At 36.8% G+C, this 16765-nt stretch overlaps 3 protein-coding genes across 3 annotated transcripts; all 3 read left to right on the forward strand.

Annotated features, from left to right (window-relative positions):
• The first annotated feature begins 774 nt into the window (after positions 1 to 774).
• On the forward strand, positions 775 to 5498 carry LOC113764738 (serine/threonine-protein phosphatase PP1 isozyme 2-like). Its single transcript, XM_027308715.1, has 4 exons — positions 775 to 1287; positions 3116 to 3675; positions 3758 to 3979; positions 4936 to 5498. Exons 1-4 carry the CDS (start codon positions 1113 to 1115, stop codon positions 4957 to 4959), a joined length of 981 nt encoding a protein of 326 aa, XP_027164516.1. The 5' UTR covers positions 775 to 1112; the 3' UTR covers positions 4960 to 5498.
• A 4563-nt stretch (positions 5499 to 10061) lies between these two features.
• LOC113765233 (probable inorganic phosphate transporter 1-3) lies at positions 10062 to 13424 on the forward strand. Its single transcript, XM_027309337.1, has 2 exons — positions 10062 to 10174; positions 11440 to 13424. Exon 2 carries the CDS (start codon positions 11481 to 11483, stop codon positions 13095 to 13097), a length of 1617 nt encoding a protein of 538 aa, XP_027165138.1. The 5' UTR covers positions 10062 to 10174; positions 11440 to 11480; the 3' UTR covers positions 13098 to 13424.
• A 1786-nt stretch (positions 13425 to 15210) lies between these two features.
• On the forward strand, positions 15211 to 16057 carry LOC113765067 (thylakoidal processing peptidase 1, chloroplastic-like; the record flags this gene model as incomplete). The annotated part of the gene is made up of 3 exons (XM_027309116.1): positions 15211 to 15383; positions 15471 to 15636; positions 15863 to 16057. Coding segments are annotated over 3 exons (534 nt in total), but the record flags the coding sequence as incomplete, so codon positions are not given.
• Between the last annotated feature and the right edge of the window lie 708 nt (positions 16058 to 16765).

Consider the following 16765-nt stretch of genomic DNA (forward strand, 5'->3'; position numbering starts at 1 on the left):
CATTTGTTCTTTTGGGTACTAAGTAAGGAAATCATCTTTGTTTGGATAGAGTATTATTCCAAATAATTATTTGAAATAATTACTATAGCACTTTTTATGATGTGGTGTATGCGAGATAAAAAGGTGAATTGAAAAATGTATTTATGATGCAAGCCAAATTTTTTTTTTGAAATAATTGGCTATCCAAACATAGACATTTTAACAAACGACTTTACAAAGACAGGCTTGTGTCAACTTTTCACATTCTAGAAAGACACATCAGAAGAAAAATAAGAAGTTTCAAACGTTAGAGTCATCGGGTCATAATATGCGAAACTACATGGAGTTTGCAGTAATTTAACCCTTGAGCAAAAACCTTACCAGTTCTGACAGGGGTTTACACTCCAGTTTCTACTTTCTACACAATAGATCTGACAGGGTCGTGGTTTACCAGTTCTAAACGTCCCAAACAAATTTATGGTCAATACGGAGCAAAAAGCCTAATTTCAAGTTGTTATGGATTATTGTTATTCTCTGCAGTGCATCTCCTTTCACATGTTAGCAAAGACTGTATTCCAAAGTAAAAAGTTTATTTATAATGGTGTACAATTCCTACACTGAGGTGTGCATCGTCGGGACGGGAACAATAACTAGTGTACTCGTGGCCCATCCCACCACCAGCCCAAACCCCCGGTCCTATTTGTTACTAACGTGGGTCGTTCTCTCAGCTCCCCACCAGTCCCCGTCTCACTCTATGTGCTTTTCATCTTCACACAGTCACGCACCAGATAAACACGAATGTTCGTTCAATCACCAAAAAGAAAAGATTAAAAAAAAAAATGGCCAATGTTCTATGCTAAAGAAAGTCGCTATAAAGTATTCTTCTTTCACTTATAAACCCTCTCCTTTTATTCCCCCCTGGAGAAAATGCTAACCAGACAAGAATTCCATCAAATTCCGCCAACCCACTTCACTTTATCCCATTTCCTCCCATGCCTTTTCTTTATCTTCTGATTCGTGATCGAGACAATTCGAATCTGGATAAATACTAGTTAACTTTAGTTCATTTTCTGGTGTTCCTTTTTTTGGTAGGTTGTGAGTTCTTTGGTGCATGAAGATTTGAGCAAGGAAAGATGGATGCTTTGGCTGTTGATGATATAATTAAGCGTTTGCTTGACGTTAGAGGAAGGCCAGGGAAACAAGTGCAGCTTTCGGAATCAGAAATTAGGCATCTTTGTTTAAGGTCGAAGGAAATCTTTATGGCACAGCCTAATCTCCTTGAGCTTGCAGCTCCAATCAAGATCTGTGGTAATGTTTCTTTTCTCTAATATCGGAGGGGTTACTTTGAGAAGGTTTTGTTGTTTTCCCATTTTGGTGGTCTCGGTTGCCTTATTGTGTTCTTGAAGTGGGTCTTGGTCTGGTTTATGATTGAGTTGATTAATGGTTAAATTAAGTGTATTCTGAGCAGGTTTCGAATAGTGAAGTTTTAGTCTGCTTATTTTAGAAAAGTTTTGAGTTGCGTATCGTTAATATGAGTGATTTTGCTTGTGGTGGTTGGTTCTCACCTCTCCCCCCGACTAACTGTATTCCATGTGAACTTTTCTTTTTCTTTTTTTTATAATTATTGGTTGTTGACTTCATGTATAGCTACCTCAGATTGTAAATTGAATGCCAAGTCCTTGATTGAACATAGGTGATTGCAGTTACTGATTTAGATTATAGTCCAGAAGATGATGAAGATAGTGGTTGAAATGATAATGTGTTTATGGTGTGTCCAAGGAATGTTCTCTTGTTTAAGTGAAATAGACGATTACGGTCAATGTTCATCAATTTCGCAAATGGAGCATTATCTAAGTGCTGTTTATGTTGATTTGGAATCTAGCTGATGATTGCCAGTGCGCATAATATGTGTTCCTATTGTGTTTGGGTTGCAGAGTGAATCTTGTCATTGATTGGCTGTGATTAATCGAATTTCTGTTCTGCTGGCTTGGTGTTAGCTTTAATCTTCATTTCGGGATCCTTGCTGGCTTGGTGTTAGGTTTAGTCTTCATTTGTAATTTATTATGGAATGTAAGCACTGAATGCAGCAAGTCAGGTGATATTCTGTTGAACCAACTGATTGTTGGAAAATATTTGAGGATCCAACAAAATTAGTTATTTATTATTGTTGGAATATTAGGGGCATGTGTTTGTCTTTTTCTTGTATGGCTTTTGTTGCCAGCATTTAGTTTTTCATTAGTTTGGATATGGAAGCAGAAATTTTTTAGTCTTTCTCTTGTAATTACATATCAAAATGAAATGCATTTAAGGCAATTTCACTATCGTGAATATTGGATACATCATGTCTAAACCTGAAAAAGTGACAGTTGGATGTTATATTTTTTCGCTTCATATGGTTAATTTTTGGTAGCTTTTGATTTGATTTGTTGATCATTGGGAGGCTATGCCCTGCATTGTTTACAAAAGCCCCATGTCTGATATGCAAGGTTTTGTATGGTTTCTGTTGAAGATGCTTATTTTGGTCTGGTAATTGTACCCGGTTACCCATTCAAAAACTTGTTCACCTATTTCTGCCAGTGATGCATTCATTTAGTTTTTTTCTACTTAATTTGGTTCGTGTCAAATCTTTATCATAGCATATGTCCACACATGATTTTCTGTAGCAATACACAACGATTAGCTTTTCACTGATGTGCTTCTTTAACTTGATCTGTTTAGTTACAATCATCCTACTGTGTTATGTATACTAACAGCTGTGTTTTTTAAGCTTCACCATTATAGAACTCTAGCAAATGCGAGTATTTATTCTTTGAGAGGTAAGAAAATAAAGATTTTTTCCCCCTTGGTCTCTGAGTGGGTGGGGTGAAAAGAAATAAACTCAACTTAGATGTAATTGACTATAGGGGTTGTATGGACCTCTTCATGATGGAGACTAGTCCTTTGGTCTTGTTTAAGTTTGTTTCCACCTGTGCTTGTTGGGTTTCAACAAGATGCAGTTTGTGGGTTGTACTATTGTTGAACTTTTTTCACATTGCTGTTTGGAGCTGCTTTATTTATACTGGTTAGGATAATTTGATGTTTTCAGACAATGTCAGTGTTTTTTCTCATTTGGTTGTTTATCTGTATTCATTGCCAGGGGATATTCATGGTCAGTATTCTGATCTACTTAGGCTTTTCCAGTATGGTGGATTGCCCCCGAAGTCCAATTACTTGTTCTTGGGGGATTATGTGGATCGAGGAAAACAAAGTCTTGAAACAATATGTCTTCTACTTGCATTCAAGATCAAGCATCCTGACAACTTCTTCCTTCTGAGGGGCAACCATGAATGTGCCTCTGTTAATCGTGTATATGGGTTCTACGATGAGTGCAAACGAAGATTCAACGTCAGACTGTGGAAGGTATTCACAGAATGTTTTAATTGCTTGCCTGTAGCAGCTTTGATAGATGACAAGATATTGTGCATGCATGGAGGACTTTCTCCGGACCTGCATGATGTGGATCAAATTTTAGAACTACAGCGTCCAACTGATGTTCCAGAGAGTGGCTTGCTTTGTGATCTCCTATGGTCAGATCCAAGTAAAGATGTTAAAGGATGGGGGATGAATGATAGGGGAGTGTCATATACCTTTGGCCATGATAAGGTGTTAGAATTTCTTGAGAAGAATGATCTGGATCTTATCTGCCGGGCTCACCAGGTTTGAGTTGAATCATCTCTATTTATGCATTGAATTAGTCAGCTTAGTGTTTTCTTTATGTCCTTTTATGTACTTGTGACAGGTTGTGGAAGATGGATATGAGTTTTTCGCTGATAGACAACTTGTAACAATATTCTCTGCCCCTAACTACTGTGGAGAATTTGACAATGCTGGTGCAATGATGAGTGTTGATGAGACTTTGATGTGCTCTTTCCAAATACTAAAGCCTGCTGAGAAGAAGCCAAAATTTGGTTTTGGGAGCAACAGAAGAACTAAAACTGGAAACCTTCATGCAAAGACAAAGGTGGTAACCTTCTCGGTTCCTTCCTTTTGAATCCAATTTTCCCCCATACTTTTGTAGACTTGAAGTTCCACTTTGCAAGGATGGCCTCCAAATTAATTACTTTTTGTTAACTTGGTCATCAGGTTTAGTTATTTTCTTGAACTTGTGTAAAGAGGTTTTTTTTTTTTTTTTTGGGGGCATGTCTAAAGAGAAGTTTAAAACAGATGTACAAAACAGATTAACTATTGCATTATTATGAAATAGCGTATTTTGTTAGGGAATAGTGCCTCACTCCTTTGTCTCAGATCTCCTGTCATGCGGTACATTATCTTTTGTGGTGCTTTCGTTTGATTTTGCGTGATAGCTTTCAACTTTCAAGCAAATGCTTATTGAGTGAAATGACAGATGTTTAGTGGGACAAAATCTGGAGCCAATCGCAGTAATGAATATTCTACTAGTGTAGTCATTGGGGTAGATGGAATATGCTCCCAAAAAAGAATAATTATAGTAGTAACAGTTCAAGAGAGTTGCAAATATAGAACTTAGAGAATAGTGCTGCATAGTCTGAATTTAAGTACATAAAGGTACATATCATGATTAATGAATTGAAAGATAAATGCAGATATTGATTTCCTATATAATATTCTGAGTCTGGTACATTTTTTTAGGATACGTTTTAAGAAAGTTCTGACATTGTGGTGCAATGATCCAAAATGAACTTTAGTCTGCTATACTGTTTTTTATTTTCAATGTAAGACTGTAAGTTGCAATATGCAGAAGAACTTAGCGCATTTAGTGACATTTTATTTCTTTCACAAAGTCAGCATAAACATGTCATTGAACTTTTTCTGAGCCTTCAGAGGAACTTCTGAGCATAAAACTTCTGGGATGATTGGACAATTGGTTAGAATTACAATTGGTGCTGCTGATTCCTTTATATACTGTATTAAATTTTTTTTTTTCAATTTCATTGGCAGTCATTTCTTGGTAAAGTAGGATGAGTTTTGTTCAGCTGCAGAAGGAATTCCTTAAATACTTGCTGATTACATCTGTGCCATACAAAGCATGAAGATGAGATGAAAGTTCTGCAAATCATGTTGGTCGAAGGGACAGGGATTGAAACACCATATAGCAGGGACAGTGGATTGAAGATTTCTTTCCCTTGGCAGTTGCCTCTGGGGAAGCTGTAGTAATTGTCTATGTTGCAGGCTGATTTTGTAAGAGTTGAATTTCTCAAAAAAACCAAATACTCTTGTTGACTCTAAAAGCTGGGGTAGAAGGGATTTGGTAATCCTTTTTACTCATTATGAGGGGGCATTAGGTGTGACTATCATATGGTGGAACTAGATAACTGTTGCATGTTGTATATGCCTTAATGACTCTAGTGAACCATTTTTATCTTCCAGCTAGATCCTTCAGTTTTTTCCTTGTAATTATGCTTAAAACCCCATCTAGTTTCCTGAACTCTTTTGTCCCTTAGAAATCAATTTTTTAATTTTTTCCCTTTTTTTTTTAATGAAAATTCTGTCACCAATCTCAATTTAGAGTGCTTTTTCAAAACTGTCAAGAAAGAAATTTTCTTGTTCTGAGACAAATACTCAGTGGTTGCGCGGTCAAGCTGAAATGGGTCTAAACTGGGCTGGTGGGGGCTCTTTCAGGCTGTAATGGTTTTAAATTCCTTTTCCAGTAGAATACTAATTAGAATGAATATTGGGAGTAATAAGGCTAAAGGGTTACTTTGAATGTGGCTTGTGGCCTTAATTTAGTGTAGCTTTAGTTAAAATTAGCACTGACTTTTAGTTCTATCTCTGATTTTTTTTTTCTCTTTTTTTTTTGGGGGTTTAAGAGAAGTTCCATCCCATTCAGAAAGAAAGGAGAAGGGAAAAGGGAAGAATTTAAGAATCAACAGTCAATTTTGAAAGACCAAAACATGTGCTTTTTTTTTTTTTTTTTTTTTTCAGAGGAAGGGGTATCCGGGTCACCGGGTAAACCGAACCAAAACTTGTGCTTGGGCAGAGGAAAAACAAGATTGTAATTGACAGACAGGTTAATTATATACCATCGGGGGAATATAGGCTGCCTATGTTTTAGTTTGGATCCATGAGCATCATACACTAGCAGCTATCAACTATGATCAAGGATCAAATATTGATCAAGGAGATGGGAAGGGAGAGGAACTATACAGGAAATACTCAGGGTTCCAATCTTAAAATCTAAGAAAAAAGTGGAACGGGAGAATAAGAAATTATCTGCGACATAGCTAAAGAATATGGCAACAGAAGTTTGTAGTATTTAGGATGGAATTCTCTCTTTGTACTGTATTTGATAATAAGCAATCCCTTCAACTATGCATCATTTTCATGTGAAACAGTAGCCAAGACGTGTATTCAACTAATGGACCATTTATGCCACTCGCCCTACTGCAAGGATTAGAAGTAGGACACAAGTTCATTGTAGTAATCTGATCATTTTTTAGACCCTTTAGGAATTGGGATAGGCGTCCTAAATAATGAGTATCGAACGTTAAGTACGAGTTTTTGTACAAGAATAAAACAAATTGATCATCTGGATGGGAGAATGTTGGATTGGGTGATAAGATAAGACAGATTGTAAGTAAGAAGTTTTGAAACAGAAAAAAATCATCTTAATGTTCTAACATTTACTATTCAACTGCAATGATGTGGCATGAAGATAAAAATGCAAAAGAAAGGAGGAAAATGGGAGGAGGGGGGGGGGGGACAATAACAAAGGCCAAATACTAAAAGTTGAGGTTGTAATTACTTTCTAATTTCTTGTTTTAAATCATACTTTCATTAGTCATTATTGTGATTATGACACATTCTGCTGGGGTTATCGGTACTTCGTTGTCCTGTTATTTCACGAAATTACGTGTAAGGAAATTGCAATGGAAAGTTCGATCTAAACAAATCTGTCAATTTTTTGGGGACTAAGACCTTTAGCTTCACGTCAATTTCCATACAGCATGACTCAATAAATTGATATTACTTCGAAAGTCTTGGTCAATTGTGAGGATGATTGGGGGGCCAATAGAGCAAATTTGATTAGCCTATTATTCTACTTTCTCGTTACGTAAACGCGGTTTTCCCACACGCTTTCCACAGCTAAAACAACTTATTGGCTATTATCTTTGGAAGTTAATAATTTGGTCTGTTTCAAGTCTTTACTTCTTGGCAGTTAGTAGGCATATGATGGGACCTTGTGGATGTTATTTCTTCATAGTTTTGATTGATGAGATTCTTGATAGTTTTCAGTGAATGAATGAAATTTTTGAGTTGTCGGTAAGGTCTTGATCTAAAATAACTAAGGTTGAAATTCCAAAAAATTAGAAGATTCTTGTTCTTGGTGAAATCATACTTATTTAGCGTAACATCGGACTTGTGATTTATATAATCCGTGAAGTTGAATAATTAGAGGTTTATTTGGTAATTTCAGATTTTCTGCTTTTTTACTAAAAAGATGCTGCCACAAACAAGTCTAAAGACAATTGAAAAGAAAAATCTAAACATGATATTTTTTGATATAATGTATGTGAGATGAAGAGGTATTTAGAGAAATAAAAAAGTAATAAAAAAACGTTTATTATACAACAATTTTTCCCCAAGTAAAAATATATCTTAAATTTATTATGTCTGTTAGTCCTACAATATTGAGAATTGACCAGGGTTGTTGAAAGAAAAACTCAAACCTATTATCTTCAAAGTGTATGTAATATATATATACACACACACACATATGGTCAAGCTGGTTGCTGGTACCCGCAAGAAAAGTGTCATTGACATACGTGTACTCCACTAAACAACTCTATACCTTTTCTCAGTCTACTTAAAATAAGCAAAATCACCTCATACACAAATTATTGATCTTTTTTTTTTGGTTATATCAAAGGATCTACAATTTTTTCTATTGCCCTTTTCTTCTTGAGTAAATCTTATATACACTGACAATGTATACACTATCGTTGTTGGATTCATGATATATGTGCAAAAGTTGAATTTCAAATTCAAATTTTGTATAGTTGTCATTCCTCCAACGATAACAGTGTATACAGTAGTGTTAGTGTATGAAAGATTAATCCTTTCTTCTTTAGCTCAATGTAGAATGTCACATATGGATAATATTGAAGATTAGTTAGGTTTTAGATTTTACTTTTAACAACATCTTATTTGATAAGTCGTTGTCTCAAATTGTTTGATTTGTAATTTGAATCCTAGTTTGATATGATTTTATTTTGTAATTTGATGGGTTTTTATCTTTTGTAGTCATTATCTTTATAAAGCAACTTCTGTATAAACTCTCACCAATGTCAACGACATTGGAACACCATGAATAAAAACACCCTTTTCTAAAATTTATCAATAAGTAGCAAAATACAGCCTCATAAGATCATGCAGCGTGAACACGCATGCTTGCATCAATAAGCAATTTGGAGCACAGTAAGTCTTCAAGTTCCTGGGACTGAGGAAGATATTATTGTAATTGGAAGTTGAAATCTTCTTCTTGTTCTTTAGGATTAAGCACCCATCAGCTGCAATATCTGGGAAGAAAAATACTGGCACTTTCTCATATTAAATTTTGACTTACACTACGTTAACGCGCAATGATGACTTAGAATTTGACTGACAAAATTTACTACAAACTGAAACTAACTCTCAAGCTTAATATATTGACCAGCTGATCCCTGCAAAGTTTTTCCTATGGTGAAACTACTGATGAAATTTCAATACATTTTCAATACAACTCCCATATTGTACCTCTTATTAGGGTCAAGCATAACTACCATAGACGAAAGAAAGCAAAAATCATTTTCATTCCCCCCTAAATGAAGAAGTAAAAAAGAAAAAAAAAAGACTGGAAATTACATTTGAGGCGATAGAAGAAAGTGAATTAGTAGTCTTTCAAGGTCAATTTGTGATTTTGGCTTAAGGTCGTCTAAATTATTCCATCCTTGCAAAATTTCCAGGCATCTTCTTGACGAAAACATGTTGTTGCGGACCATACAAGATTCATGGCAAGTCATTATTGCTTTTGGTGTACCCCATTCTGTTGACTAAACTCATAAACTAGGAGGTCTCAAAGTCTCTCGACCAATCCCTGATGAGACAATAATAGCTTGTCCCCTTGGTGTTGTTGACAAACGGAGTTCTTGTTCCTGGAAAATCATCCATAGCTGTTGATTCACATTTAAAGGTGGCATCCAAAGATGCAGAGTTCAATGCTACTGTAAATAGGAATATACAATGGTATCTGATTGAATTCTTATTGCGGATAAGATGCCCAAACAAAAAAAGAAAGAAAGAGTTATTGCATAAACAAAAATCAAAAGTTCGGGCTTGTCTTCTTGCTCACAAACAGTAAAAGGGAATTAAAAGATGAACCTTTTTTATGCCTTCCTAGTGCTTCTAATTAAAAGACACACTAGCTCCTATCTGCCAAAAAAAGTTTGACAAAATACCAAAAGAATTCAGGTTCTAAGACTTCTTAGTTCTTACTGCCACAGCAGGAATGAGGAAACTAGTCGTTTATGGATTTCCACTAGGAGCATAGAATCTATAACCCTATGCAGTTAATTGGTCTGGGGTCTGCCATGACTCAAATTCTCCATTCAACCCATAATTTTTCCTAAATTTATCCACAGCAGTATTTTCAAATGATCCAAGGCATCTCTTCTTTTCTTCACTATATCCATTGTAAGTTGTTGCACAAAGCACAATGGATTTAATAGTGGCCCTTTGGACGGTTTTGACCAATCAAGCAGCACCATCTTCTTATTGCTTAATTTTTGGGGCTTACATGTGCTTCTAGGTCAGCACAATAAGATTGCTGATAAGAAATGCAAGGCAAAGTTCACAATCTTCTCTAATAACCTTGGTTCAATGATGACAGACTAGTGTCTTAAACTTTATACTAAAAGGCAACTAGGTATTCATGTGATTAATTGTTACTCGGAAAGTATTCAAAAAAATAATGAGAATTCACAAGGAGGAAGCAATGTTTGTAAAACCGTTGACTTCAAAAGGGATATACCCAAAGATGCCGTAGGGTGCTGATTGGCTCGTGTAAATTGAAAGGCAAAATTATGTCTTATAAAGCCAGACAGCAGGCAGCTCAGAAACACCTACCTCCAATCCAATTCTTATTTTTTCCGGCATTCTTGATCATATCCACCTTCCTTTTTGATGTGTTGTAGGCTATCAGGTACGTTTGCTCTATGTTCTTCTTGATATCCTACAAGGCTACAGCTTCTTGAGTTTTTCTTAGTCTTTGCCATATAGGATGCATTGCATCTTACCACTTTAGCAAGTACCCTTTTTGGGCATCTTAGTTTCTATTCGTTGCATCTAACATGCAAAAAGTTATGTAAAAATAGTTATGTCTATGTAAACACTTGGCTTCAGACATTGCCGGCCCGCCAGCGGCAACCATAGGAAGGGATGGTGGAGGAGCTTTCGGGGCGATTTTTAGATGAATGAAATCAGAACATAGGAAAAATTGGCGTTGAACCTTACACCGTAAGGATATTGGGATGAGAGTTTTATCAACTTATATCATGTAGGCTTTAGCCTTCAAGTGATTTGACGGTCCTTAAGAGCATGGATTTGGCTAGTGGTCAACTGGTCCTGGTAGAAATAGTTAGCAAAGCTAGAATAATTAAGTTACTAATGTTTTCAGGCAAGACAATGCTTCTGCAAATCAGATGTCCCAAGTACATATGCAAGGCCGGACGGCCTAATAACATATTCAGTCTTTTTTTGCCTTATACTACTGATTATTCATATTTTCAGATCTTTTTTTGCTTCCTTCAGATCAGAGAAATTGTATTCTATTTCTCACTTAAGGCACAAATTTTTTTGTTCACAAGTATGGGAATAATTTGCTTTGTACCTGTCCAAAACATTTGTTATCATCATATTTGATGACAGAAATTGGAAAAATATGATCAGTAAGTGCTTCTCAGTGGTCACTCACTTCTTCGATCCTCTTCCAAAGGTAGAAAAACGGGGTTTGTAAGAATTATCACATACACACTTTCGGAATGATAAAGTGGAATTCTAATCATTTATCAGTACATGCATTCAGCTTAGTGTTAGTGACTTCGAATTCGTGAAAAACAGAGGTGATAAATTTGTTTTTACTTTGTGAACGAATTATTTGCAAAGTTGCTGTGATTTCTCATTTCTTTGATGCCTGAAATTTTGAATTGGTGGTTGACTTATTCAGTATGTTACATTTGATCAACTACTGAAAGTCGAATCCAATTTGGATAAGAAATTTTTACTGTACTTGAAACAAGGCTTATGAACAAAATTCAGATTCTATGTTCTTATATTTTCACACTAATAATTTTGCCAATTTTCATGTCCAAATCCTATGCTCTTATATCTGAATCAAACTACTCTGATATTTTTGCTGATGCACATAAGATATGCAATGATCTGATCGAGTGTTTTCACGTACCGCAGCTAATTAAGCTTTCAAGAAAGAGGAAGCAGAAAAAGTAGACATGGCTAGGGGACAGCAACTGGAAGTGCTTAATGCACTTGATGTTGCCAAGACACAGCTTTACCATTTCACAGCAATTGTAGTTGCTGGAATGGGCTTCTTCACTGATGCATATGATCTCTTCAGTATTTCCTTGTGTACTAAGCTGCTGGGACGCATTTACTACTTCCACCCAGACTCCAAAAAGCCCGGAAGTTTACCTCCCGGCGCCTCATCAGCTGTCACTGGTGTTGCCTTGGTCGGTACCTTGGTTGGCCAACTATTCTTTGGTTGGCTTGGTGACAAAATGGGCCGGAAAAAGGTTTATGGTATAACCTTAGTTCTTATGGTTGTCTCTTCCCTTGCCTCAGGGCTTTCCTTTGGCAACAGACCGCAGGGTGTGATTGCCACACTTTGCTTCTTCAGGTTTTGGCTTGGCTTTGGGATTGGAGGAGATTATCCACTTTCAGCAACAATTATGTCTGAATATGCCAACAAGAGGACTCGCGGTTCATTCATTTCTGCAGTTTTTGCTATGCAGGGATTCGGAATATTAACTAGTGGAATTGTGGCTATTATAGTCTCAGCTTCTTTCAATCATGCATATCCTGCACCAACTTATGAAGAAGATAAAGCAGCATCAACAATATCACAAGCTGACTATATGTGGCGCATTATTTTGATGTTTGGAGCTGTACCAGCTGGTCTTACCTACTACTGGCGAATGAAGATGCCTGAAACTGCTCGTTACACGGCCCTTGTAGCCAGGAATGCTCAGAAGGCAGCTAAAGATATGGCTAGGGTGTTAAATGTTGAACTTGACCCTGAAGTGGAAAAAGTGGAGAAACTCACTGAGAGATCATCCAACAGCTATGGATTGTTTTCTAGACAATTTCTTCGTCGTCATGGCCTTCATTTATTGGGAACTACTTCAACATGGTTTTTACTTGATATTGCATTTTACAGCCAAAATCTTTTCCAGAAGGATGTTTTGAGTGGAATTGGATGGATCCCACCAGCTGCAACAATGAGTGCAGGGGAGGAGCTCTTCAAAATTGCCAGGGCACAAACTCTGATTGCTCTATGCAGTACTGTCCCAGGATATTGGTTTACGGTGGCTCTTATCGACGTCATAGGAAGATTTGCAATTCAACTGATGGGCTTCTTCTTCATGACTGTTTTCATGTTTGCTTTAGCAATTCCATACAATCACTGGACTAAGAAGGCTCACCGTATTGGCTTTGTGGTTATATACTCGTTGACATTCTTCTTCTCAAACTTTGGGCCTAATGCTACCACATTTGTTGTGCCGGCTGAAATCTTCCCAGCTAGACTGAGGTCGACGTGCCATGGCATATCTGCAGCTGCAGGAAAGGCAGGAGCAATAGTTGGGGCATTCGGATTCTTGTATGCTTCCCAAAGCAAAGATCCAAACAAAACTGATCCTGGCTACCCAACAGGTATTGGTATGAAGAATTCACTAATTGTTCTTGCCTGCGTTAATGCACTGGGGATGCTCTTCACTTTCTTAGTGCCAGAACCTAAAGGAAAATCACTCGAGGAGTTGTCAGGTGAAAATGAGGATGAGAATAATGATGAGGACGCCAAGACTACTTCAAACAGGACTGCTCCTGTTTAATCCTGGTGAATATTCAAATTTGAGTGAAAGAAGTTAAAAGATTACGCTTTAGAGGGTTTAGCGACATACTTCTTTTTTTTTTTTTCTTCTCATTTTAAATATGTAGATATTGTTCGAACTCATTAAAGCCCCTCTTTGTCTGAGTGTTAAAAGTGACTTCCGTGTTTAATGTCAAAGTGCCTCGTCTTTATCTTTGTATAAGGAAGCAATATGATCGAACAATGTCAAGTACACTGGAAAGTTTCCTCTATGAAGACAAGAAAAAGTTGTACTTATTAGTTTCTTCTCACATTTTGATGGTATGACATGTGAATTTTGATGTGAAAATCCGGCTTTCTTTTAATATTGCCTGTTTGATTGGTTAAAACTAAAGGTGATCTTTGGAAGTGTTTATTCTCACTCCACTGTTTTCGTACTGCCTCTGTTTTTTGGAAATGGCACAGAAAGTGAGACAAAAGATCCTTTGCGATATTACATGCTCCCGCAGTTCACTAATACTAGTTGTGCCAAGTCAGTTTTAGCCATGTTAATACATGATACACTCCTCCATAAGAAAATAGCTTTCTTGCCTTTGCTTTCTGCAAGCTAAATTGCTAAGTCGGCCGGCTTGTGGGGTGCCTGTTGCTGAATGCCATTGCTATGATGTACTCGTTTATGGCACTTTGATTAGACGAAGCTGATCAATTGAGATGAAAGTGCAAAACTTAACAAAAATTCTTTAATAAGGCAAGATATATTGCATATCATGAGTTTGTTTGGACTGAGTTTATTTGGTTTGCAAAATTTATTCTCACAAATCCCAACCACCTTTTTATCTTCCCAATCACCTTTTTATCTCACATACATCACATCATAAAAAGTGCTACAGTAAATATCTCAAATAAATCATCCAAATAAACTCTTATCCAAACAAACTGTCTCTATGGAAGTCGTATCAACTTCTTTGTTCTCTTTATGGGACTGTTCACAAAAACTTTTTATTTGACAAAAATATGAGCAACATTCTAAATAAATTTTTTTTTAAAAAAAAAAATACGGGTGGCGTTGATTAATTCGACAAATTCCTTGATCATTTCACTTCATGGATGGTTTTCTCAAGCAGAAATTAAATTTGATGAGATGGGTTCTATCAAAAAGCAAATAACGGCTGCATGTCATTGGTCTTAGGCAGTTGAAGAGACCAGCAGATTGGATTGGAACCAAGTTTCTATAGCAGGCAATCAAATCGCAAGATCTCTCGTCATGTCGCCACAAATTGGCAATCGGACGCATTTCCGTATAAAGTAATGAGCCTATTTGCCGTACATGACTGTACTTTCGTACTGCTTATAACTTTTCTTTACCCCAAATTCTTAACCACCAGCGCCAAAGCATTAAGATTTGACAGGTGAGAGGTCAAGGGTTTAAATATTGTCTTTCACTAATTATTATATTATGTGAATCTATTTAAAAAATTCATACGGATGTGTAGTGTACCTGTTTGGTCCAGTAGTGGTTTAGTTCCCTCCAGATTATCCTTAGGTCACTTCAGGTCCCTCTCCCCAGTGTAGAATTGTCTATCGTATCGACAATATATATATATATATATATATTCCAAATTCTTAATATCTTTTTTTTAAATCTCTAAATACATAAAAAGCCGAAGGCTTGGGAATAGTCAATTTGTTTCGATAGAGTATTATTTAAAGTAATTACTTTAATATTTTTTATGGTATGATGTATATGAGATAAAAAGATGATTGAAAATATAAAAAGGTGGATTGAAAAATATGTTTATGATGCAAACGAAATATTATTTGAAAATATATAATATCCAAACAAAGCCACTATTTCTGCTAGTTTCTTTGTAATTTGAGTGTTGATTTTAGGGAAAATCGCCAATTTAGTCCTCAAACTATTTTACTAAAGTCGATTTGGTCCCTCAACATTTTATCGCACGAATTAAGTTCCTTAACTAAAATTCTTATGCTAATTGAGGACCTATACGGCGTCGCCACCCAAAACACATGTATCTGTACAGAAACCAACGGCGAGGCAGGGGCTTTTTTGGAAGTAAAAAAATACGATTTCTACATCATCCTCTTCGTCTTCTTCATCGTCAATCGTTTCTTCTTTTACGGGTGTTTTTGGGATTTCACCGGTTAAGCCGGCTTCCATCATCCCCTTCTTACAGGGGTCTAAGTGGTTGCCCAGTAGCCAACCCAGTATTGGGAAGGCGGGGAGTTTGGTAGATAAAGGGGGAACTGCTGCTACGGCGGATAAGTCTAGTAATACCGGGAAGCAAGGGCCTGTTGTGGAGAAGAGTACTGTTGCTGCAGTGGCGGCTATTTCATCAGAGGCTATGTCCGAGGATTTAAAGCTTTCTAGAAGCAGTTGGTTGTCGAAGCTGTTAAATGTCTGTTCCGATAATGCTAAGGCTACTTTTACTGCTTTGGGCATTAGCATTCTGTTCAGATCATCTTTAGCTGAGCCAAGATCAATTCCCTCGACTTCTATGTACCCCACTCTTGATGTAGGTGACCGCATTCTTGCTGAGAAGGTATATTTTGGATGACTTTTGCTACTTATTTCCCTAATTCAGTTTTCAGGGGATATTTTTTTTAATATGTTGGGTTGCTTTATTTATGTCTGAATTGAAGTCCACTGGATTATTTACGTGATGACTTTTCTTGGCCTTAAGACCAATGACTAGTCCTGTAAGTGAGAGCATTTCTGATGTGCTGGTGATGGATAAGAGAATAGATGATTCAAGCTTTACTTTACAGGCCAGTGGAAGCAAGATCGATGAAAAGTCTGCCGTAGCTGAGGGGGAAATGGAAGATATCTTAGGGTGCAAGCAGCCTCCTCCTGTGTCTAGAAAGGACTCTGTTGGGGACTTGCTGCTAAATCTTCCAAGGATAGCATCTCTGCCTCAGTTCTTATTCAACATCTCAGAAGATGTTGATAATCAAGCTCGGTAGCATGTGTCCTTCGGGTCTACCAGTGAAGTTCCTCGCCCAGAAACCTGTACATATACATACGTTAGGGTCTTTTGCTGCAATTTAAATACCATGGTGGATTCGGAGATTCTCATTGATGAAGAATCCTAAATGTTTTTCTTTTCGTGTTATGCTTGTTGGGTTGTAGATTTGGTATTGGGTGTAGCTGATATCACATTATCTAAGTGGAAAGTGGAAAATGTGCAGTTTTATCTTATCGAAGAACATCTCTAGTATACATATGAATCCGAGGCTTCCTTTCTGGCAATCAGAAACTACATACATCCATGTGCTCAGTGCATGGTGGTGATTGCATAATTTTCCACAGGTAAGGACTTACCCTGAAGTGGGTTTCCGTGTTTATCTGCTGCTTAGATTCACAATCAAAGACCTCTTGATTTATGAACGACAAAAATGATGAGCATAAGAAACCAAAGGTAGAGCGTGTGATTGTAAAATGACAAGTATAAGAAACTAAAGGCAAAGTCTTTGATCGATTAGTCAAGCGAAAAGTCAGCTGCAAGCAAAATAGAGCTCAAAGCGCAGAGTTGTTCTGGTTGACTTGCTAAGCGTTCCTCACACTTTCATTAAGAAGATTTACAGTTTACAATTTATGCTAGTTGTGAAATATATGTGAACTAATTATACACACACATGACCGCATAAGTCTCAAAATTACAAAATAAATAT

Source organism: Coffea eugenioides, chromosome 3, assembly GCF_003713205.1.
Source record: "Coffea eugenioides isolate CCC68of chromosome 3, Ceug_1.0, whole genome shotgun sequence".
NCBI lineage: Eukaryota > Viridiplantae > Streptophyta > Magnoliopsida > Gentianales > Rubiaceae > Coffea > Coffea eugenioides.